Genomic DNA, 25,671 nt, shown 5'->3' on the forward strand with positions numbered 1-25,671 from the left:
TTGTCCAATGAGGTGCGGGCGCTTCTCAAGAGGCAATATGAAGGCAGTGGATGTTAAATTTGGATGTAATTTGAGATTAAGAAGTAAAGTATCATCACAAAACACACATGATAATTATAAACTGTTTATTTTATGTTAATGGAAGCTTAAACGTTCAAACCTCAGAATGAAGGTTCAGCTTGTGTGACCTTTTGTGATGATGCCCAGTGACTCCTTCTCTCTTTGCATCTTGTTTGAGTGTCTGCAGTGATTTTCATAATGTATTGAGAGCACATGCAGAGTTTTTCTGGAGAAACCTCCCTAATTTCCATGTGGCAGACGGAAGTGATCTTGCCCAGTTGCTGCTCCTACCACAACTCCTGCAGCACTATGTGCTTTTGCTCTGCACATTATAATAATACCTGTGGACATGTTGCTGCGAGCCGCTGTCTTTTTGTGGATTTCTGCTGGATTTCTATCTCTGCCGGACAAGTGCGAGGCCTGTCTTGGCAATGGCTTCCCTGCAGTGTGTGAATTTGCTTTCAGAAATGTCTGTTTTGAGTTTGTTGGGGAATCCAAAAGCTGGTCTGCAGCCAGGAGCTGCTGTGAAAAGCGAGGAGGACAACTTCTGAAGGTGATGAACAGCCCAATCCAAATCTTCCTGAAGAACATCACCAGCGCGAGAAATATCAGCAACCTCACCTGGTGGCTGGGTGAGGGGGTCGAGGGGGAGAACCAGGGACCTGCCATAAGTAAGTAAAACACACACTTCTTTTTTCCCTTTTGTTTATTGTGTTTTGGATTCCTGAGCCTGAAAATCAAGCAGTATCTGTTTGAGACTTTACATGCAGAGTGGTGAACAATCCAGATTTCATTAAAAAAAGAACCCTTGTAGCTGAATATTATTCAATTTTGTAGTAGGAAAGGGCACACATTAAAAAAAAAAAAAAAACACCACAAGATTATTCAGTGAACCCAAGGAAGGATCTTACTCACTGTAAGATTGAGACTATTTTTTTAATGAAGCTACCAACACAATCTGAATACTTGGGATTAAAACACAACAAACAATTTTCACCCAACAAAATAAGACAAACTTATCAAATGCAACACTCAAAAGGGGCTCGAAGTAACAATTTCTAACAGTTTACACATCACTAGTGGCCATATGTGAGCATGCTGTAACGTGAGGTGAAAAATTAGCCTTTCCCTATCTATCTCGGTTGCCTATACAAGCCCACAGATGATTTGTTTAAGTTGTTTAATGTTGCTGGATCTCACTGGATCTTTCTCCCTGAAGCTCATGTCCCTTATAGAACACTCTCCTAATGTTGTGTCTGTTTGTTTGTGTGTAGAAAATGGTAATGTTTCAAAGGACAGCTGCACATTCATGAAGCTGAATCCTTTTCAACTCATCGTAACATCTGACTGCAACCAGACACGAGGCGTCCTCTGCACCTATAGTGAGCAACAACAGCTTCCTAATCGCTGATTAACTCTGTCCCTTCTCTGCTTTTTCCTTTCTTCATTTTATTCCTCTCTTCTCTTGCAAATGATTAAAAATTTAAGTGAAGTGTATTGCAGTTTTCTTTCACTTTATAAGCCACACGCTGTTTGTTAAAAGTGTCAGTGTGTTCTTCTTTTAAAGATGCCTGGTCCTCATCAAGCACAATGGTAAGAGTGACATTTCTCCTCTGTCAGTATGAAGACATATAAAGAGCCAGTCTTCATTTTCATGTGTTGGTTTTGTTCTTGTTTCTTTTGCAGAAGAAAATAGTGTCCAGTCATGCAACCAGATCTCGTGAGTTAAACTAAAACATTACAGTATGTGCCTCCTCGTTTCCATCAACGATAAAGGGGAGAGTAGAAGTCATACAACTGGATTTTCTGATTGTGCCTTTTTTTTTATTACACCACTTCTCAAACACACTTTGATTTCAGGGAGCAGGAGGGATGTAGCCATCATGGCTTCCGCTGTTGATAACATTCAGACTCTTCTCCAGGTGAGAGAAGTCTCATTTATTTGACATAAAGACTGTTTGTCACATTAATCACGAAGACTATTGTATAGTACAGGAATGGGCCTTTTGTTCATTTATCCTCGAATTTCACAAGTTCTGTTTTTCTGAGACAGGAAGCAGATAAAGAACTGCTGCGAATGGAAAAGACACCAGGGGAGCCAACAGATGACAATAGGGTAGGTAACTTTATAAAAAGATTATTTGCATGCTTAAACAAAGCAGCAGAAGCATGACAGCAAAGGAAAGAAGCAGAATGCAAAGATGAAATTTAAAAATAACCCACAATTCTGCTCAATTTGACAGCATTACAAGCAAATACAAGTCGTGTAATAGTGCAACCAATCATAGCGTCAGACAGAAAGCACAAGGTACGCCACATACAGCAGCCAAAACATAAAGCGAAAACAAAAATGAAATACGAGTACACATTTTAAAAAGCCTGTGATACGTGTTTCATTAATGCACCGATCTTGATTGCCAGGCCTGGCCTCCATGTTTGTAAAACCACAGCAGAGGTGCCCTCTGAGGTTGTCCAAGTTGCTTGAAAAAGTGATGAAGAGCCCTGTAGAGGAGTGCACTTCCAGTGAAAGATGAAGTACTCTAGAAGCCTCTACATGCCTCTAAATGGTTGACTAGTTAAAAGGTCCCAATATGTTTTCATTACAGAGGTGTAGTGGTTATACAGAATCACATTAGAAAAATAAAATGGCACTCAGTAGAGTGCATAGCTCCGCCAAGGCCCATCAGTCTCCTTCAGTTCAATCAAGCCTAATCACCGTTTGTACCTCTCTGAATCCTCATTATCTCATCTGCACACTGATGGTGGTTTCTGTCTTTATTTGTTCCCAAAAATGCAGCTGAAAAAACTTCTACCCTCTTTGGAGACATAATCAAATCAAATCCAGAACTGTATTGTAATCACTCATACATACCTAATTACACCTGAGTTTTTTCAAGATCCATACATTATTCCCTGAGTGATTAAGAAAGATGTTGAAAAAAGCCCTATCTCACAGTGATAAAGAAAGTGAGGAAAATAAAATCCCTGATATTGTCCATTCATCCAGATCCACATCGAAAGTTAATGAGGTCTATTCTGGGCCGAGACCGGTCCTCCATCCAAGTGTTGTGAAGATCCATTTTGTAATATGTTGTGTAATCCTGCTACAAACCAGCCAACCAGTGAACAAATTATGGACACAGATGAATACATACATTTCTTGTCTGAGGTAATGATTGTAATCTTAGCCAGGAATTCGAGCTGCTGAAGTCCACCACAGCACTACAGAAACTGTCATGACACATTAGATGTTTTGTGTGTTTTTTTTCCATTTCACAGGACAATTTCATTAAACATTTGTTAGCAGGCACTAAAAACATAGATAAACAATTTGCTCTGCAAAGCCCTGAAACCATCAGTCACATCATCAACTGCAGCACCGCCATCCTCCTCCTCTCACTGAAGAAATGTGACATCAGCACCAACCCAAACCCTACGGTAAGCTCAAAGAAACAGCTTTACTCTATCATACACATTTTGTCTTCACAGAGGCTGTTACAGTCAGGTGATGTATTTTTTTTTTGTGTGTGTGTGTGTGTTTTTTCTTTACCTTTCCAGTCTTTGTTTGAGAATGTCTATGAGATCTTTCGACAAATCTCTGTGCTGCTTGGTTCGTCAACAACAGAGCCAATTATTTTCAAGCACCGGACAGGCACAATCTATCAGAACAGGTTTGTTATTATCATTTATGGCTCAACTTTCTTTTTTAGTGTGTTTAAAGGTGTTGTAGAGCACATTCCAAATGTTATATCCCTTTCTCTAGTTTTAGTAAACCTGCTGATCTCAACAATGCAGTGCTGGGTTCAGAGAAGGATGATGCGTTCATCAAACTCCCCTCATTTTCAGCCCTCAAATCTCAGCTTGGAGACAAGAAAAACATCATCGCTCAGGTCTGTATGCATCATCATGATGTGTTTTGTGCATGTTGGCATCTTTGCTGTCACCTGAAGCCTTTTTGATGAAGCTTTTCTCCTGCACAGATGTCGACATTCTCAACAAATCCCCATCCATCAGATGTAAACATCTCAGGAACTCTTTGCAGCCTCATTCTTACTGATGGAGATTCAGACATAAAGCTGTCACACCTGACAGAGATGATAGAGGTACAGACACATTTCTTCATTTCATGTGGTGAAATGTGCAGAGCAGTGTGCACTACATATAGACACTTTAACAGTCCCCCATAGGACCAGTCAGGGCAGTTTTTTAAAATGGCAGACGTGAGATTGAAAGGTTACTTGAACAATCGGGAAACAGCCAGTTTTCTGAGAGAGGGTGGTCCAGAGGAAGACACACGATGTGAAGCTCCTCACTGGCAGGAGAGATGAAGGAGTGACACCTTGTTTATCAGGGCACTTAGCACACGACCGCGTACACTCTTCCCAGATCAACAGTGGAGTTAGCTGTAACAAGGACAACAAAACAGGAAAATTGGGGAGAAAAGGTGGCAACTATACAATTTGACTTAGATGAAGTAGAAAAAGGTCATTTTATTCAGAGTCAATCTCATGTAAATTTTTCATCAGATGAAAATAGTCTCCAACAGCTGCACATTTGCCCAAGACTGTTTTTAAAAATGAAACTTTGGTCCATAATCATACGCCATGTGATGGTTTTTTTTTTTTTTTTTTTAAGATCTTCACATCTTCACAAGCAATCAGTGGACTTGGGGCTGAATGCCATCGCGCATGTGGTCCAACATTTTGAGAAAACATATTTATAACCCTTACGGAGAGAGTTTTGTTGGAAAAAGGTCAAATATTTCTCTACTTGACAAAAGTCTTTATACCAGATCTTTCAACGGGCAACTCATCATCATGTTTCCTGGACCGAGAAATGTATTTCAGATTTTGAGCGCATCCAGCGGGAAGGCCATTACTAAAAAGTGGCTAAAACCAGAAATACCTAAAGTGGATGACTGGTGTGACATTATTCACGCCTCCTTTAGAATTAGCTTTTCTATTGGACTGCAACAGGAAAAGTTTTTGAAAAAGGATCATTATGAAGGCAAACCTCAGCAGTGTAGTTCTTAATTTTAAAGCTGGGTCTTCTATTTTGTGTTTAATTTCCTGCTATTTTCACCTGTATTTTTATTTACCTTTATTGGGCCTTATATGCTCGTTTGTTATCTGTTTTAACACAGTTGTAAAACCGATATTAAGCCCTATGAAAATTACAAGATGGCTTATGGATAAAAAGAGAATTTCACTAACTCATTTTATTTATTTCACATAACTACATCATATCATTATTATTATATCAGTATTTGAGCCAAATGATGTATACTTATATAAGTAAATGCTACTGTAAGCTACCAGATCGATCAAAGTCAGGACTCATTAAATACTCCATGTCCATTCTTCTCTCCACTTTTGAGTTGTAACATCAATTACAAATACTGTCCCAGTTTTTAATCATCCGTACATATATTTTCTCTTTGGTCATTGTAGTTTATAGAATCCAGAGAAAATAAAACTTACTCACACAATATATTTCCACCCTGCATATTTTTGAACCCACCAACTTTATTGGCCACCTGGGAAAATACCTCCTCTTAATTTTGCAGCTGAAAATCTCTTATTCTTTTTTCAGTCGACACATAAGTAATTAAAATGTTAACTTTGTTGCTCTGGTTTCTCCAGATCTTTATGCCTCAACCGAATTCTTCGCAAGTCATAAATAATACCGTTGTGTTGGAGGAAAACAAAAAGGCGCTAACGACGCTTAACGTCACAGACCCCAACGTCACCATCTTCTTCACGGTGGAGCCCAGTGCCAACGTGTCACTGATGCTCACGTTGTCTGAGGGGTCGCCTCCAAACAAGACACATTCCAGCAACACAACTATCTTCAGCCGTACAGGTAACTATCCCTCACCTCTGATCAAAAAGTAGTAACAGGCTGATATTTATCACATTTTGTTTTATACACATGCTCCCACTTCTCTCATGTGATATTATCAGTCAAAGTGTTTATTGTTTTGGCTTGTCACATCCTCTCTTGGCTGATTTTTGTAACAGAAGGTTTTCGCTGGATGATAACTCCGGAGATGTTGCGGCAGACTCCTGGAGTCTGGTATGTTGACGCCCAGCTCTTCAATTCCACCTGGGAGCCGGGCCTGAAACTGAACATCGCTTCTTTCACGAGCAAATGCCTGTTCTGGGACGTAAAGAAGGAGACATGGAGCACTGATGGCTGCCAGGTGACTTTTTCACCCGGGGAAACTCTGTGGCTGTGTTGCTCTGCAGTAATGTTGAACTGGCACCAGTGTTTACACCTCAGACAGTGACTTGCTTCCTTTGCCTCAGGTGGGAGAGAAGAGCACTCCGGAGCTGACTCAGTGTCTGTGTAACCACCTCACTCTCTTCGGGAGCTCCTTCTTTGTGATGCCAAACCAGGTGGACATTTCTCGCACTGCAGAGCTGTTTGCCACTGTGTCCGAGAACTACGTGGTGCTGGCGCTTCTGTGCGCTTTCTTCGGCCTCTACCTGATCACTCTGCTGTGGGCGTGCTACGCCGACCGCAGGGCACGCTCTAAGGTCGGTCTCTCCAGACAGCGCTCATGCCACAGGTTTTTTGCACTTCGAGGTTTCAGCATACCATCTCCCAACATACAGTCATATTGTTTCATATAATGTCTTTCTTTTTAGAGACGATCCAGCATTCTGTTCCTCTCTGATTCCAGTTGTCAGTATTAGTATTACCATTACTATTGCTATTATTATTGTTTTTATTTGGATAATGTGTAAGGTTGTCGTCAACCACACAGCACTTCAGGAAATATACAAAAATGCACTGAATTTAAATGTACTCCAAAGCAATTTATTTCAAGTGTAGGTGAGCATCGTGAATAATTCAAGTGCAAAGCAAAGCATTAATGACTACTAGTTAGTACATCTATACATGAGTTCAGCAAGCAGAGCAAATTTCAGTGCATCCAGAAATTGCCCCCCCAGATAGATCAATATCTGTAAACAGTCAGTCAATCAAACTGTGGTACATGGATCAGTGAGTTACATCAGTGTCGGCACTGATATTAGATCCCATCAGCCTGAACTCTAATTCCTTTGAACAGTGGATATTTGGTTTGTAAACTAAACTCTTCATTTACACTTCATTTATATTTCTGCACCACAATGGTTCATCTATCAGAGGAAGATGACTCTGCTGGAGGACAACCACGCAGGCGCTCTGTACAACTATCTAATTGGCGTCCAAACTGGCCATCGCAAGAATGCTGGGACGACTGCCAATGTAAGAGTCTCCTTTGACTGAATTGTGATTTATTTTTTTTTAATATTTCTAACATAGAAATGAAACAGGTCATAGACTAATCATCTTACCGGGGATACTTTCATCTTGGCCTAAAGAATCACACTTTGTGTATCGCAACACAGTCTGTACACTTGTCTGTACAAGTTACAGTATGTTTGTGGTTGATGCTCATCGAAAGCGGTAAACAGAATCCAGAGGGTGACAGTCCTGTTTCACTGGTCATCTGGTCGCCTGATTATTGTTTTCTGACAGATTTGAAAAACGGTAAACCTATTCTTTGATTAAATAGTTTTTCCGTAAAAAAAAGATTAGATAAGATCGTCTTTTACAAGTCCCACAATTGGGAAATTTGCACGGTTACAGCAGCAAAGGCGATAGCAAAAATGGAGATAAGCATCCATAGAAAAAAAATAACAAAGAAGTACAAAAGCAAGATACAAACAAGAGAAAACAGCAAGAACTGTATCAACAAGAACTCAGCAGTCTTGGACGTTAGAACTTCCCACCAATACTTGAGTGCGTCACAGTGGCGGACTCTGCCACTCACAGTTGTCTTGGTTCAGGACCCTGATGAGTGAACTCAGCACTGTTTCGTCAGTATGTTGTCTCTGTCCATCAGGTGTCTGTGAAGCTGTTCGGCTCAGAGGGGGAGAGTGACTTACACGCCCTCACGGATTCCGACAAGCCGGTATGCGAGAGAGGAGCCTTCGACATGTTCCTGTTGGCCACCCCCTTCCCACTGGGCGAGGTGCGAAACCTCAAGCTGCTGCACGACAACTCCGGAGGTCGCCCATCATGGTACTAGAGGCTTAATCGAGCAAACTTAAAGGGACAGATCACTCCAATATTAGAAACACATGTTTTTCTTCTCACCCATAGTGCTATTTATTCATCTGGATTGGTTTGTTTGTGAGTTGCCCAGTTTTCAAAATATTTGCGGTAGAGACGTCCAGAGATTAATCATTTATTACCACTGGGCTAGACAACATTAGAGCTCAGCCGAGGAGGATGCCATCTATATTTACTTACTGTATTTTCACGAGCCCGAGCCCGAGCCCGAGCCCAAGCCCGAGCCCAGCATCCATGAGAAGATGCATATTTTTTGTGTTTTGAGCTCACCAGTTTCCAAAAGTTGTTGATGGCAGCTGTCTGAAAACGACATTGTTTGTTATGAAACCAGTGAAAATGAGATTTACTTGCCAGTATTGTAGTCAGGACCTGCTAAACTGAGACCAAAGGACCAAGACATCAACACAGGATGAGACAAGACAAGACAAGACAAAGACCAGTGCGAGTCATTGCATGACACACCCATTATAAAAGGTGGAACCCTAAAACCACAGCCACTCCTTGAATTTATCTGAAAGATCTAACGCAATATAGAAATACCCATTAAGAAAGAATGAGAATTCTTCTTCCACTTTTATCTGTGTAAGTGTAAGTGTACCATTATATGTCTTGATGAAATAAGCAAAAGGGAGCTGCAATCAATCTAAGCATCTTGGTTCAACACTCCTTTTCCATGTTTTACCACCACCCTTGCAAAATACAATTTCTCTGTGAAAGCAAGGTTTCCTGGGTTACCTGTCTTACCATAGAAACCATCATTAAGTACAGCATGTATCAAACAATTCAGTGATATCCCTGCAGTCGTGGTTATGAGTGGTCCTTTTCACCTGTGACTGATCAAGGGCGATTAAAAACTCTGTCTTGAGACCGAGACCAAATCACAAGTACTTCAATAGCTGCAGGTCATTTGTGCCTTGAAATTATACTGTTTGTGTGTTTTTCCATGGTTGGATTGAATGAGCTGAACATCTGTATGATTGGTGTGAACAGGGGTGTTACAACTGTGTACAGGTAGTGTTCATTGATAGTTTCCTGGCTTCTGCATTGTGAAATGTCAGGACTGCCTCATCATTTAGCACTGCCTTGTTATCACTCCTCATTACCTTGATCTTGCCACACACACATGTGCATACACACACATACACACACATGCACACACACGCACATACACACACACGCACACCCTTTGATGGAGAATAGATCTGAGCTGTAGTGTAATGTAGAGATAAGATTGTCATAAAGATTCACAGAAAATGCTTTGGGCAATATACAGTACTGTATAGTTCATTCAGTAAGACAGACCAAAGCAAGATCAGAGGTTGATGATATCTTTACTCGTGACATAATGAATGTATTGTGTTTTTTAAACTCATTTATATTCATACGCTGGCTTGGCTTCAGGCAAGAATAAGTGGTGAATGGAAACTTCAAAGTAAAACACACCATATGCATAATAAGGGTACAGAATTCCCTCTTCATGCTTCCAGTTTTGGCTCCCAGTTAAGCTTAAATATTAGCTAACATTTACATTTGTCACATAGAAATTACCCATGTACGGTATATAATGTGTTTTTTAAAATTCCCCCCCATAAAAGGTATGTAAATAAGGTGACCATACAAGACCTCCAGACACGACAGGTGTATCACTTCTTCTGTGACTGCTGGATGAGCTCTGACCATGGAGACGGAGTGACCAAGAAGACGTTCAACGCTGCAAAGAGCAACGAGGTCGCCAGCTTCAGGTGAGTCGGACCTTTTTCGTCGCTGCTGAAATCTGCCAGCTGAGATGTTGTTAGTTGATTGGTGTCAAAATGTGTTTCTGTTTTTCTTCCTCAGGAATATTTTTCAGACCAGAACTTCGACTGGCTTCAGGGATGAACATATCTGGGTGTCCATCGTGGATCCTCCCTCTCGTAGTCCATTCACACGTGCCCAGAGGGTCTCCTGCTGCATGAGCCTGCTCCTCTGCACCATGGCCATCAATATCGCCTTCTGGAACATTCCTGTAAATGAGGACTCGCCAGTACTCTTCTCAATAGGTGAATTACAGAGACTATACGTATTTTAGATGTTTCTTAGTTTCATGACCTGAGGGCCAAAGAGTCATTCAAGAGGTGAAACTATACTCTTCCTGGAATTGTGTTAAAAGTGCACTGTGTGAGAACTGGCGATGTGTCGAATTCAGACTCCAAACAAATAGGGGGCAGCATATTACCAGTGTAGCCAATAACTGCTGCTAAATGTAGCAAACATAGCAAGTTAGCTAAGCTAGCCGTGCAGCTAGGGCACCTATTAGCAGCCTCTGCCCATACTGGGAGCTCAGAGCACCGGGGGAGTGTTGGTGTTGTTCACTATCACACTATTGCCTCCAGCTGGTTAGCATGCTAAATTCATTAGATATCGATATACAACAATACACAGTAGTCTTTGACACAACATCACAACTGTTATTTCTTTTTCTTTTCTTTGGTCATTTTCAGTCGTAGCGTTATTTCCGCCGCTCTCAGTCAAAACAAAATGAAAGTGGCAAGGGATCGTGGGAGTTGTTGTCTTCATCGTTGACTGCTATTAGAAATGGAAATCTATAACACGTGACTCAGGCAGAAATGTTCACAGAAGAGGTTATGTTTTTAAATTTTATTCACGTTATGTTAAAGTCATGTTTGCCAAGTTCTTTCCTCACTCTCTGACTTTACCAAATGACCAAATGAAACGCTCATTACCTGGAACAAATTACAGATCTTTTTGAAGATGTACCATGCTCACACCTCTGACATCATGCTCAGGGTGGGAGGCTTGAATGTTGGGATAATGTTATGTTGCTGTGTTCCAGGTTGTAAGTTGTATAAATGTAGCAAATCTGACAAAGTGTTTTTATATCCCGTTGGCTAGCATTAGCATTCAACCACCTACTAGCTTGTATTGTGATTTGATGACATCCAGTGTGTCTTACTTTCAGTCACTGATACTCTAATGTCTCTACTAACATCAGCTGCTGTCCATAAAGGCCAAAGGGCTATCGAATATGTTGTTTTACCTTGAGATAAGGCCCGATGTCCTTCCGTACTCTCACTGTCCTTTCATTTTTCAGATTCCATGCACTGATATGACTTTCAACTTGAATTTAAGTTTTCCGTCCTGAATGTGATGTTAGAGGAAAATTTCCAGCCATGCGAATATTGTCTGGTGCTCGAAACATTTGGGATACCATTACTGCACAACTCAACAGAATATTAAACAAAGGTGTAGCTGCTTTTAGACATTTTAATGCAGAAATGTTACATATAATATCTTAAAGAGCTCAAGGGTATAGAAGCTACAATATAAGGTCAGTGGCACAATGAACCTAAAGTTTACTATACTGAGAATAAACAACTAGCACATATCTAAAATGTAATATAATGAGAGTCTTGAGAGGCAAAAGATCGAAAGGTTGAAGCCTGTGTGTGAGCTGGAGAGGAAGGTTTCATTTGAGAGACCAGTTAATTGGCTGTCTGTTGTCTCATCTGCCTCCATATGTGCAGCAAGGCATTTCAAACCATGGGGGTGGCAGCACAGCCTTGCGGTAATAAATAAATGGAGCATGTGTGGGATGAGAGAATAAAGACACCTTTTGACCGGTGTGTTACTTCTCAGAAAGCATGGGTGGCTACATGTAGCATCAATGATACTGCTGCAACCGTTTTCTTACAGCGTGTGTGTACATGTGTGGGTGCATGCAAGCAAGCGTAAACTAGACTTATTCATAATATGGATAAGTTGTGCAGATTCTCTGGGGTGAGAAGCACCTTACAAAGTTAGGTTATTTCAAGCAAAGTCACTCATCAACTCTTAGCAGAATGCATATTGTCCACAGGAGGGAGCTGTTTAGACTGAAGCTGATGTTGTCGCCTGCAAGACTGTAGCAAATTCAGCACCAAACAGTCAGACTTCATTGCTCATTTCCTTGAATTCTTTCCGTAAATTATTTTCCTTATTTGCCTTTGCCTTTTTGCTCTGATCAGGACCCCATCAATAAAGCTCAGCGATCAGAGAAATTCACTGGCAGGTCAACCTCGGCAGCTCTAAACCGTTTCTTTTGTCGTCTTGTTAAACCTGATTTTGGACGCTTGAGCACAGTAGAACACAGCACTGACTTCTGTCAACTTTAAAGCCGATATGACTTGTTAGCAAACACCTGTTTATTTACACATCCAGCAGTTAGAAAGACGCATCAGCATTAAAGTGTTTGCACAGTTTTGTTCTCCACCAACTCCCGTGAGAAATATCTTCCCCTTTAGCTGCTAAATGCTCCACAGTATGTTGTGTAGCATTGAACAGATAGCATACAGTCCCTTTATCAGAGTTTTAACAAGTTGAGGAGAGCCATAACACCAATGTGCTGAATTCTCTGCGACACGATGATCATGACTGGGTCTGGTTTTTGGTTGCTTCTTATCACTGACACTACTCTCCTTTCCAGGTTCGCTAGAAATCACCTGGCAGGAGATCATGGTGGGAATAGAGAGCGGCCTTCTCATGTTTCCAATCAACATCCTCATCATCACCATCTTCCGAAGCATCAAACCTCGCATTATTTCCAAATCTAAAAAAGGCGATCCTGAGGATAGCGTGACACAGCCTCCAGTAACCATACCAAGTACTCTGAAGGTGTGCTCTGCATTCATTTCTACGTGTTAGATCACATTTATGAGCGTTTCACTTGCCTCATCACTTATTTTCTGCCCAGAGACACGTTATGTTTGTGTTACTGTCAATGTAAGTATCTACTTTTTCTATGCGTGTTATGGACTATGTAGTTTATATGTAGCACTGTGTATTTGTTGCGCATCTCCCCCAGGAAACACAGGAGATGATCGATATGTTGAGCAAAAGTCCAAGGAACAAGATTTCAGAGGTGAACAGGCTGGAGTCAGTCGCTGACCTCTGCCCTGCCTTGGACAGGGTGCATGAATTCATCCAGCTTATGCAAGGTACTGTTAAAAAATATTTATATAAATAATTCTCCAACTTCCTCATTCTGTTTGTTGCTCTCATCGAAATGTAAATAAATGTTGCTCTGTATGTAATCCTGTTAAAGGGGAGAGTGAGAGTGACCCCCACTGGGTCTACTGCAGCAAGTTCCTCCTCGCTGGTCTGTGTCACCTCATGGTGTGCCTCGAGAAACTGGATGTAAAGCACTTCCCCAGTCCAGCCGACTACCAGCAGACCCTTCAAATCACCAACCTGCTAGTTCGCAAGGCTGAGATGGTCTTCAGCAGCCACTTGGCCTACTGGTCTGCCTTCCAGCCAACACACAAAAACATCTTTACACACAAATATCACAAGTTTTTATTTAACTGGGATGTTGTGTGGAATGTTTTTTTTCTTTTTTCTCTCCTTGATCAGCCCGCCACCTGTGAAGAAGAAGAAGAAGTCTGGAGGCTGCTGGCTGCCCTGGTGGTGTGTGTTCCTGGGCTGGTTCCTGTTGCTGTCCATCAGTGGAATATCCACCTACTTCACCCTGTTGTACGGTTTTGAGTACGGCAAACAAAAATCCATCAAGTGGGTCATGTCTCTGGGCCTCTCCCTCTTCCAAAGCATCTTCATACTGCAGCCTCTCAAGGTGGGTAAAGATGGGAAAGCTTAGTGGAAACAGACAACCTTTCCCTCAAAGCGTTTCCAAGAGGTGTTGTTGTTGCTGCCGTCCGGTCAAAACATTCAGTCTGAAATCTGTGTTCCTTCTGTTGGTTAATGGATAATATGAGGAGTTTATGACCATCTACTTTCTGTCGAATGATTTAAAATATTTTAATATTTCTGTTCATCAGGTACACAACATTTATTTAAGATCTCCCTCTGGCTTGTTTTTGCTCACAGGTGATTGGCATCGCTGTGTTTTTTGCCCTTCTGCTGAAACCTGTGGCTGTGGAGGAGAGCGAAGAAGTTGAGCAAGTGCTGTTAGGTAGGAAAACAATTATGCAGCACGTCTGTTACCAGAACAGGTTGGGATGTTCAGGCTCCTTGTTGTCATTAAAATATTATCAGCACTGGGATCAAAACTTTCACAGCAGCTCTCTGTGAACAATGTTCATATATTACATAACATGGTACTGCAATATAACCAGTGCACTCTAAGAAAAACTGGTTCTATGTAGAACCTTTATTGTTTTGATACATATTTGACATCCTCAAAAGATTTTAAAGAGAACCTTTTAAGAGGTTCAGTCCACTTAGGTAAAGCATAAAATGATTCCTTAAAAGTTGCTTTTTAAATGCAAACTATAATGATTGTTATTATGATTATTATTGTTATGATTATTATTAGTATTATCATTGTTGTCATTCAATCAGTATCTCAAAGCTTAATAATTCTGCAGAATGACCATGATATTGAGCTAATTAAACTAAAACTATTTTTCACTTGTATTGTTTTTATCCACATTTTTATCACCATACTTTTATATTAACAGTGGTTCAGATTGATTATTTTCTTTTTATGCTGCCTTTTACTTATTTTCCATTTCAGAGGCAAATGTTGTTCCTTTTTATTTGTTATAAGATAATAATAATCATCATTTATTATAAAGCTTTATTTTCTTAGCAGATTCAAATCTAATCAACTTGTGAATAATGACGTAGTTCTCCAGACTTATAGCTACTCAGCAGCATATAAAGTATGATAAGAATGAGCTCAACATTTACCAGCTGCACCAGTAAAGTGATGAACACTTTGATGCATATTTATATCCACTAATATAATATATATATTCTTAAACGAGCCAGACTTAATATTGAACTCAGCAGTGAGTATAATGAATGCAGAACTTTACTTCATAGCAGAATATTTCTACACTGTGATGACACTACTTAAAGTAGCAACAGACAACTTTTCCCCCTTTGCGTCACTAAATGACATTATTACTGGCACCACCGTTGCAAAGGCAACTGGATTGTTAAACATGAGATTATTCAGTCATGTAGCGTGTAACAGAAATAGGTCGGCCATTAACCTGACTTTCCCTGGTGACCACATGCCCGGTGGCAGACAAAATTGTATAGTGATAGTGAAGTTTATAGGGAACACGTGTGAACACTGATGTTTCATCATTCTATATGCATTAGATTGTGCAATCAACAATTACTTCATATTAATACACACTTGTTTTGTTGTTGTTTCTGCTGCTCCCAAGTGGCCAAAAGTTCAGTTAATGTTGATTTAAAGACTTTTTGAAATAATGATAAATAACATTGTGACCCTAAGAGACATAATTAACAGTTTTTAATTATTTTTTTTTTTTCTCAATGTCAGGATAAACCTGAAATGTTGGACGGCAATTTATTTTTAAAATGCTCCTAAATATAATCTATGACTTAATTTGTTTCGTCCAAACTTCATTTAAATAATCTATAAAACCGACAGCGTATCCATTCCAGTTTGTGTCAGGTTGACTGCAGAGAGCTCTTATGTAATGACGCATATGAAGCAGGCAAAATATTTGCTTTGACAACTTCAAACTAGCGACCCTTTTAGTTTTCGACTCCTCCCGGGTGACTTCTCCATCTCCTAAGTATATCGGTGCTTCCTTCCTGCAGTTAAGTACTGCGAGTCTCACTGCACTGTCTTCTCCATTTAACAGAGCAACAAGACAAGTGTAGACGCTACTCTGGCAGGGAAACACTGTGAGGAGGCTGCATTTAGAAGGAGAAGCTGTCCTCTCTGACGGGCACAGCTGCAGTCTACAGCATCTTCCCTTCTTCAACACTCTTTTGCACTTATTTGACGTTTTGCTTTCTAAATATATCAAAATTGCGTAACACATTCTGGTGTTTTGTATGTGTACCGAATGTCCAATGCCTGCGAAAGTTCTGCATAACTGGGTAGTTAGATAACTGTTGCATGTCAAAATGTTGCTTTTTCAAGTCATATAAAGGTAAAGGAAATCTTAGGTTGCTTGTTTTTGAACAGTTTAATATTTAATTTTGGATAAAATGTTGATTTCATGTCAGTGTACTAAATCTGAAGAAGCCATTTATAGCTTTAAGAGACAGTGGAGCAGATTTAGATGTCAAAAGTTATCTTGAAAGTGAAAAACAGGCAACTCAGTAAATGTAATAAGTATCTAAGAAGTATTGAATGTCTGTACCAAACTTTTTCCCCCTGAGGGCCTGAACTGAAACTTTATGTTGGACCCTTGGCCAAAAGCAAGCACCTATCATGCTTTATTGTTAGGTTGCAAAATGGTATGGAAGCCCTGAAGGCAAGTAAGACAAAAAAAAGTCTGATCTAAATGGTTTTCTCCTGTGTTTATGACTGAAGAATGTGTAAAAAGTAAAACATTATAAATATTTTGCTCAATTTGTATTTTTAATTTGCCTCTCAGGGCTTCTGTAGGACTAGAATGCCAAGTTTCTGACTCCCTGCATGAAATGTCACTGACCAATGAAAGAAAGATTATGAAAAATAATTTGTAATACCTCACAAAATATAAAACATAATCTGCGATTTCGTATGTATTTTTGTTTGGTATTTTTTCTTTGGTCAGCCCAGGTCTATACAGACATACTATTAGAAAAAGGTTCATAACAAAAGATGAGATAATAAGAAAAGTGTATTTGTTTTGTTCTTCATTAACTTGTTAAATTAACCAAAGCTTACCAATCAAATCAATCTGGGTTTTAGTGGAGCATTTTAATGTCACATTATTATCCTAAACAAGGATCTCCTTACCCCTCGACTAAGGAGAACATACCGAATCCTTCTTGAATAGCATAAAAATGCTAATAATATTTATTGTTGGCACACATTATGTATTTGAAACAACATTTTTTGGATATAGTCAGCATCCAAAGGCTCCTAACAGCCTACTGCTATCAACATGACTAGTCATCACAGCGAGGGATGGCCGACTATCGATTGTACACCGACATGAACTTTCACTTTTAGAGGAGCAGGAAGGTGCTTTTATGTAATTGCACATATGGGAGCTACTTATTAATTAATCACATTTTTTTTTCTTAGTTTCACCTCCATCACTGTAATACAGGCTGAAGGTGCATGTCATGACTTTTCATCATACGTGCCTGCTTCTACGGGCATCAGTCCGTCCTCCTGTTTGAATGATTCATGTAGCAGAAGCAACTACAGTCAGGTTTGTGGCTTTGGTTTGGGAAGACGAGCATGTCTGCAGAAAGTCCCGTCTGAGACATTCTGTGCTTTCATTTAATCAAAAATTACATATTTATTTATTGTTAAATATCTATTGATACTGTACGCATGTGTAAGCTTGAATAAATTGATCTCTATTCAAAATTGGTCATGTATTTAATCTTTTTAATTTCAAAGAGCTGCAGACATACAGTACAGTAGAAGTCTGTAAACTGGATTATGCCTCATTGTAACTACAATTATTACTATATCTATTATGCTAATTCAGCATTAAGATAACCTTTCAGATAAACGTTACATCAGTAGGCGTAGACTTGGAGGTGTGTTTTACTGGTGATGAAATGGAATGGCATTTTCTGCTACTTTATACTTCCACTCCACTACATTTTAGAGGCACATATTGTACTTTTTACTACACTACAATCTGATAACCCTTGTTAATAGATTGTTTTGCGGGTCACATACTGCGTCAGAGCCAAAGTAGCACATCTTTAAATTGATTTATCTTCTCTGCAACTGGATGAAAAAAGAAACCTGACAGAAAATGTCTTTTGACAGTTAAGTACATTTATAATGAGATAATTTAAGACTTTTATTCAAGTATTATTCTTTAGGAGACTTTAACTTAAGTGAAATCTTAACTTGATATATTCACTTTTGAAGTGGGGTATTCTACAACACTGCTTAGGGCCTTTTGAATAGACAGACATGTTTGTGCTTATATTTTTGGTTGAATCTAAAACAATCTGCTTGTAATCATTTGGTATTTAATCCCATCTGGTCTGGTCTTTGTAAATTACTATACAATGGCAAAGAGTTGCAATCACTACTGAAAAAGTAGTACTTGACCTACTTGACAGACTGTCAGGCCAATCCAAGTCAGGCTTGCATCACCTTCATTGAACAGTCTGTCTTTGACCTCACAAACACCACAGCAAGGCATGTGATTATTTCTTTTGCAAAATGTGTCCCTCAGTGGAAAATAACCTGTGAAAGTGCATGAAAGAAACAACAGCTCAGACCTCAAGATTATCAGTGGCACTTATTATCGTTACAGCACTTTTCACAAAACAGCTTGACCCACATTCATGCCATGGTAATTGTCTGATTTACTCCCTCAGTAAGTAAAAGGATGAGGTGATGTCATCAATACCACTGTGTATTGTGAGCTACTAATGATCCACTTGAGAGGTTAAGTTAGCTGTGTGATCTCTATAGGTGGCCTGGAAAAACATACACTGATATAACATGGCCTTGAAACAGACATGCTCATCATGAGAATCATTGTGATGTAACGGCGGCTTAATCTATTGTTAAAAGGCAACCTGAATACTTTATACCCAACATCTTTGATAACACAGTGTTAGGGCTAGTAGCTCTAGTTCTAGCATAGAGTAGGTCAAATGCACTTATTGTAACCCACTTGGAACAAAAGTGGCTGTCAAATGCTTGTCATGTCAACAAACATGATTTGGTGATTCAACAAAGGTTTGAGGAATGATCGACTTTTATAGCGTACGACGTCCTGCCAGGTCACACAAAAAGCACAGTCTTATATGAGACTTTAGTATTTAACAACTTCTAGGGTGGATCATGTATGACTGCTCTTTGTACAGGCTCATTATATACTGACTTTTATACTTACTCCTTTAATTGTCTTTACTCTTTAGCTTCATACCCCGGTGGACACTTAAAGATTCTCCTTTTTAAATGCCTCATCGCCACATTTTGCATCAGGCAACAAGCGCTTTCTATCTCACATCTCACAGTTTGAGTCATTTTTGATTATTATTAGTTAGTGGCCTGATTAAAAACATTTGCTGTTCTTCAACATCTTCCACACAGAGGGGTTGAGTCAGAAAACATCTTAAAACATTTAGAGTTGAGCAGATAAAATGTTTCTCAATACAAGGCAGAGCTGTCAAAACAAAACTGTTTTGTTTTCAGAGGATTAAAAATTGTTACGTCTTAAATGAAAAAAATAAACTCCTAAAATAAATGATCCAAAAATCTTCAGAACAAATCAGCATTATTCAATGTATATAACAAATTGATATTTTTCTCAAAACATTTCCTTATTTTGGCTATTAATCTTTGTGTGAACAGATTACTCAGATCTGAACTGAAATAAGAAAAACTAAACCTCAGTGATATAAAATATACTTTATCTGTGAATATAGGTTTGTTGTAAGCCATTGCTTCAGAGTACAGTTCTTTACTTTTACACTGAGGACCCCTGCTGTGTACCATTTGTCATTACATCACCGTGTTGCAAACAAATACAAAAAGTGTAAACAATACCAGTTTCCAGTTCCAAATAATCTTTTATTAAACTGTTATTGTAGTATACAGTGAAAAAAACCTTCTTTTTTGCAACAAGACACAGTTATGTGTCTCAAGGTTTAGCATGAAAGAACAGTCCAACATAGAAAAGACAGTGAGCAGATCACAGTTCTGTAGTGTTAATCTTTCTCTTTCTACTTTCTCAAACATTATGTAAAAACTAGCTCAGCTGTGTCCATCACCCAGCTGGAAAGCTTTTCAATGTGCCTTCCAGACATGGGTCAATCATTTTCTTCAAGGCCACCATCCATTTGCCATGCAAGCAGAGCTGGGTGTGGTTAGGTTGCAGCAACGTGTCACGTCTGAACGACAACAGAAACCCTCTCACTCGTTCTTCACAGGAAATGAAAACATCTACCTCTATTGTCAATACAGACTGTTTTTCACCCAATCAGCCAATTTCCAATCTCAAAATCTTTTTTAAAGAATTGTTTATGAGTAAAACAAATTACGCAAAGTCTAATCTAATCAACTGACACCCAATGCAGGTAGCATGTACCCAGTCTTAGCGGATAATGAATGGGTAAGACTGGCAAGGCCTCTGATGAGAGATGGCAACTAAGGCAAATGCAGTGGTGCACACACAACAAAAGACACATGCACACACGATCACGGAGCTCAAACACAAACCCTCTACCTCTGGAGTCAGTATTTACATCAAATCAAACAAATTAGCTTGTTGTGCGACTTCTTTTGTCGAAACACATTTTGCTTGTAAATAAGGACTTCATTGAGGACTTCATTCATTGAGAAAGTGCCGCTATTTGGTAAAACTGACATTCAAAAGGGCAAAAAAAAAAAAAAAAAACAAAAACTTTATTTGGAGATACTGTATACAAAACAGATTTGTCAAATATTAATATAACTCCCTACTACTGAACTTTATTTGCTGTACAGTTCAATCATTCATGTAAATAGGTCTATCTATGTGATTGTAAATTTATCATATTACAGATTTCCATACACTGTTTTATAGCTTTATATCACATACATCTGTGCCACACCACCCCTGATAAATGTGTCACCATGAGCTTTACCTGGAGGACTCCTACACTGTTAAATATGTTATAAATACAGCTTGATGAGTGTTTCCCACAATAACATAACTGTACAGCTGCGTAAGACTCTATTCTCATAACTTCCTGGAAAAGGTGAGTGGGTAATTGAGCCTCACCTGGAGCCTGTTTGTTTGAACGCCAGGTATTAAAAACTCCGGCAGCCAGTTGGACTTGTTTGACTGGTCTGTGACAAGACTGAGTGACACAATGGCAAAGATTACAGTGACACAGCATGTAGGAAGTAGAATCAGGGCATGTACTGTAAATATTGTCAGACCCAAAACCCTCAGAAAAAGGAACAGTTAAAAACTATGTTAGATTATAAAGTATATCACTCAGACAAATGGGAAAAGTTAAAAGTCGGCGGGAAAATAAATGAGGATTGAACATGGGTCAACACACACATGATTTATGTATGGATATATATAATGTGCTGTATAGAAAGAAATCAAAACACGAGGTACTCACTGGTCCTGCAAACAGAATTTAGAGGTCAAGTGAGTAACCACACCCTCAGTAAGCTGGTCATATCTATATGAATGAGGTAAGATACAAGTATGTCTAATGTCAATGTAAGATTACTTTATCGCTGGAGGAGGATAAGAACTATCCAAATCTGATTGATAGCCTTGAACATTTTCCATTTCCTGTTCTGAGCTGCTTAGGTGACGATACAGGCCTGTGTGTGTGTGTATGTGTGCATGTGTAGACCGGTGGTATAGCGTTTAGGTCTTCTTCTTCAGCTCCTCAAACCGCCGCGTCAAATCGTCAAAGTCGATGTCATCCGAGGTGGTGGTGTTTCCGCCGAAGGAGGATGTGGGGAGTGTGTCGGGAACAGAGGGGAGTTCTGGGAGAGCATTGTTGTCATATATCTTAGATGGGCCCGGACCTGGAGAGTAATATACAGCATTAATCTTAATTCAAGTCAGAGTGTATCTATACAACAGCTCAAAAATAAGTGTGGTTGGTCTACAATGGACAGGAGGAAACAAAGGCTAGAAAATGTAAAGGGCCTATACAGGGAAGTCAGAAATGTAGGCCCAACATGAAAGACATCAGGGATAATTTAACTAACATTTCAAGGTTTAATCTATATAAAAATAAATCCCATTAAAAGATCAAAACCAACAATGAATTCATCTCAAGTACTGCCAATAATGCCAGTCCTTGATAGCTTATTCCTCCTGGCCAGATACCTCTGTTGGTGTCCTTAAAACCATTAAAAACACATCTGTGAGGAACACTGTTGATTCAGTGACATGTGCAGGGGCGTCAGAAATCGTTCAGAGACAGACTAATGCACTGTTTTTGACAATAACAAATATATAGATTATGCACGTATCTAAACTGGCATCCTTCCATCGCCTCTGTGGATGTCTAAGGCTCTCTCATGCATATTTTGCCATTTTTTTCCTGCTTTGCGTTAGTGTACTCCCTCATTGGCGTAATAATAGCTTTGAGATCTGTTTAATATCTTCCCTGGTAATGCATGTCTACATGCTATGTTTCTTTCAATACATCTTAGAGGGTCTGTGATCTTCTCATATCTATCTCTGCTGTCATGGATTTTTTGTATTGTATTCTGTTTTAACCAATTCAATGAAATATTACAACAAAGGCAATACAGAATAACTTCAGCTGGTGTTTGTTGACAGAACTCACCTACTGCCTGCGAAGGAACAGACGATTTGTCAGTTACGTCATCAATCTGAAACCCAGAGGAAATGTGTAAGGGATCATGTCATCCTCATATTGAAATTAAGTATATTATCATATGCGTTAGTACTGCGAAAGTATTAATAAGTGCATTCAATGATGCAGTAGTAAAAACAAAAAGTAAGAAAACTGCAGGGGACTAAGAAGCCATCACCTTTAGTGTGTTACACAAAACCAGACTTTAGGACTTAGCTGGCCAAAGCTGTGTCAAGTACACTTGTCGCTCTCATCTGTTCATCTCAATCCCACTCAGAGCAACCAACGCTGAAAGTTAGTTGTCAAAGTTAGTAACTCCAGTATTAGTACTTGCAGCTACCTATATCCATGTGGACAAAGGAAAATTAGGGCCTTCTCTGATAAATAACGTAAAAAAAAAAAAAAAAGGAGAGGCGAAACTGTAAGCAAGCTTAATGAACTGCTCTTCCCTGAGTGGTGCCCTGCCCTGTCCGTCTGTCCATCTGTGGGAACAGGAAGGGGGCATGGATGGGAGGGGTGGGGTCACTTACGGACTCATATGTGGGGGGAGAAGTGGGCAGCTGAGGGGGCTGCCCTCCTCCCATGGGGTGCTGGAAGTTGCTGTAGGTTCCAACGGGAACATTAAACTGCTCCTGGAAGAAAACAACAAGTCAGGTACAAGTCTGTAAGTCTGTACATTTTTGATTCTCGTCATTTAAAAATCAGTGAGATATAAGAACACTAAATCGTAGGAGATCCACAGAACACTATGCGGGCTGAGTTGGATAGAAACACTTTCAAAAGAAAATACCAAGAACTGAACCCAGTGGTGTCTGTCAACTACTTTAAGGAGTATATAAAAAGTATATAAAAGTTGAGTTTCAAGTCAATTTTTGGATGATCTGAGCACCAAAAACACAGAATAAAGATTTAACCCATCTCGTTCACATATTGCAGTCTAAAGTTTCCATTCAAAAGTTTTCCAAAATGCACAACGAAACCATAACCAATTGGGTCTTTAAGAAAGAATCTCTTACAGCTCCGTTTGGAGGTGGATAGTTGAAAGCTGTTGGCATAGGCATGGGCATGGGCATAGGCATGCCCATAGGCATGACAGGAGCAGTGAAACCTCCACCACCACCACCACCACCTCCTCCAGGCTTCTTGTCGAGGTCCACGTCAATCAGGTCTGCCTCCTCTCCAGGACTCACCTCGGGCTGCCCAGAGACAAAGAGGTGTGAATAAATAAACACATCACAGATTTCAGAATGTGTTTACTCTCGACTACACATGCTGTCATCTTTCATTGTGAATAATAATCACTGATTCTTCAACTCTCACCCGGACCATGGCGTCAGGTTCATACGGCACATTATAGTTCTTGGCAATCTCTATCAGGTAGCGTTCCACCAAGATCTTGGGAGGAGCCTCCACACTCAGTTTGTGCATCAGCTATGAACATATCAGATGTATGATTAGTTGATGCTAAAAAGATACGAGACAAAAGGTTCATGCATTCTTGCACAGACACATGGGCAGTCAGTGGAAAAAATGGCCTACCCTATCGTTGACTGTGCCAATCTGGTTTGTCCTGCACAGCTTGCCGTATTCCTTACTATATTTTGCACACAGCTGGTCTGATACCTGAAAAAAGAATTTAGAGATAGGATTGTCCTAACAGGAATAAATGGACAAAGCTTGTTTAATACTGTTGCCACTGCTGCCAGCACTTACAATTTTTAGTTCAGACACTTCTGACTGGAGACGAGGTGCTGCCCAGATGAGGGTGGACACTGCCTCCTGCAGGCCTGGGTCCAGCTCCCTAATTGGAGAAACATGACAGGGTTTAACAAGAAAGAATACAAGTGACAACCAGTAAGCCATATTAAGTGAAACCCCCGTTCATCCAAAGTAGTCTTGGTGCACACAGCAGTAGTAGTAGTAGTAGTAGTAGTAGTAATAGTAAGTTACTTACTTCATGGACTGAATGAGGCCAAAGCGAGCCAGCAGCAGGTCACAGTAAAGCTCCAGGATCTCCATGGCTTCCACCAGGTAGTCTTCTCTGATGATGTGCTCCACGCGGATCCGTGCCCGCTCATCTTTTCCCGATGATAGGTAATCTGCGATTTCCTTCCTTGCCTTTTGAGCAAGCTCAGCTTCATTTTAAATTGATAAAAAAGGAGCGGGGTAAAATGTTAACACTGAGTACACTGAGAACAAGAAGCCACTGAATCCACATGAATGGCAGGAGAGTAAGACCAGTATCTTATTATTTATCAGGACTTACTTTTCTTTTTCTCAAGGAGTTTGAGTCGATTGATGACCAGTCGGAGGTTAACTCTTAGCCTCTCTGCTTTGAATCCTCCGCCCAGCATGATGATGGTCTATCTGTGAACAGGAGGGAGCATGAGAGGAGCAGAATCCACACAGGAAGCGTAACATACAACCGAAACCAACCTACAGAGTCCATCTAACCTCGCCCCCACCTCTGATCCAGTGACTCACTGAATCATGTGGGCATGACCTAACCATGACAGCTGAATGACTCCGCAGATTGACTCCAAACAAATACACATGTAAACATTAGGTGAGCTTTCCGACCCAAACTACGTCACTACAAACGTTTAACAGATCAAAACAGTTGACGTTAGCTTTAGCCCGCCGCGAGGGACAGCTAACGCGGCTATCGGTATGCTACTTTTAACGTTACTATTGTTTCTCTAGCTGGCTTACATCACACTAAACTAAACCATGCCATTAAAGTGACGTTAAGAAACCCAAACCATTGTAAGTGCTAGCAAACCCGGCTATTACCAAGCCTTTGCTTTGTTAGCGGTCTACTGTTCTGTCATCGTTTGCGCTAACAGTTAGCTGACTTCCCTAGCAGTCGCTAAACGCTAGCAAAATCAAAATCAAGTGATCTAACCCACTGGGGTAGTTTGGAAAACAGGATAATTTTCAAATGATTAACAGTCGATGACGCTATGGTAACTTACCTGTCAGTTGTAGTCAAGCGTACACCCCAACTTATCAGAGTTTCTGTCTGTTGTGTTTCGTCGCCTGGTTCACTTCCGTAATGAGCTTCAGTGACGTCATGGGATTTTTTATCTCGGGGGGCGGGGTCTGCATACTTTCTGTCAAACAGGACTCAACCACAGGTGTGATGTTTTACCTTTTCAGCTTCATGTTTGATGATTTTAGTTTGAATGTCTTCTCAGCTTTAAAAACAGTGAGCAGGGTTACAAAGTAACTTTCTCTCACTGGAGT

The 25,671-nt window shown here is 40.0% G+C and overlaps 2 protein-coding genes across 3 annotated transcripts; one reads left to right on the forward strand and one right to left on the reverse strand.

Annotated features, from left to right (window-relative positions):
• Positions 1-52: 52 nt before the first annotated feature.
• Positions 53-15,985, forward strand: LOC119017592 (polycystic kidney disease protein 1-like 2). Its single transcript, XM_037094333.1, has 23 exons — positions 53-731; positions 1,335-1,442; positions 1,628-1,653; positions 1,747-1,780; positions 1,921-1,982; positions 2,114-2,176; positions 3,340-3,498; positions 3,619-3,731; positions 3,824-3,950; positions 4,041-4,163; positions 5,703-5,922; positions 6,081-6,262; positions 6,369-6,599; positions 7,213-7,314; positions 7,955-8,133; positions 9,780-9,926; positions 10,021-10,223; positions 12,647-12,834; positions 13,025-13,157; positions 13,265-13,460; positions 13,573-13,789; positions 14,044-14,128; positions 15,804-15,985. The coding sequence occupies exons 1-23, from the start codon at positions 410-412 to the stop codon at positions 15,848-15,850; spliced, it is 3,267 nt and encodes a 1,088-aa protein (XP_036950228.1). The 5' UTR covers positions 53-409; the 3' UTR covers positions 15,851-15,985.
• Positions 15,986-19,636: 3,651 nt separating this feature from the next.
• Positions 19,637-25,536, reverse strand: ist1 (IST1 factor associated with ESCRT-III). Of its 2 annotated transcripts, none has more exons than XM_037095610.1 (10): positions 25,401-25,536; positions 24,692-24,792; positions 24,380-24,560; positions 24,139-24,226; positions 23,965-24,048; positions 23,746-23,856; positions 23,442-23,621; positions 22,956-23,057; positions 22,396-22,402; positions 19,637-21,622 (listed from the first exon to the last, which is right to left on the reverse strand). In XM_037095610.1, the coding sequence occupies exons 2-10, from the start codon at positions 24,777-24,779 to the stop codon at positions 21,459-21,461; spliced, it is 1,005 nt and encodes a 334-aa protein (XP_036951505.1). In that variant the 5' UTR covers positions 24,780-24,792; positions 25,401-25,536; the 3' UTR covers positions 19,637-21,458. The 2 variants fall into 2 exon arrangements, with proteins under 2 accessions (XP_036951505.1, XP_036951504.1); XM_037095609.1 differs by having other exon boundaries at positions 22,396-22,441; positions 25,401-25,535.
• Positions 25,537-25,671: the final 135 nt, after the last annotated feature.

This window comes from Acanthopagrus latus, chromosome 4 (assembly GCF_904848185.1).
Source record: "Acanthopagrus latus isolate v.2019 chromosome 4, fAcaLat1.1, whole genome shotgun sequence".
In the NCBI taxonomy this organism is placed as follows: Eukaryota; Metazoa; Chordata; class Actinopteri; order Spariformes; family Sparidae; genus Acanthopagrus; species Acanthopagrus latus.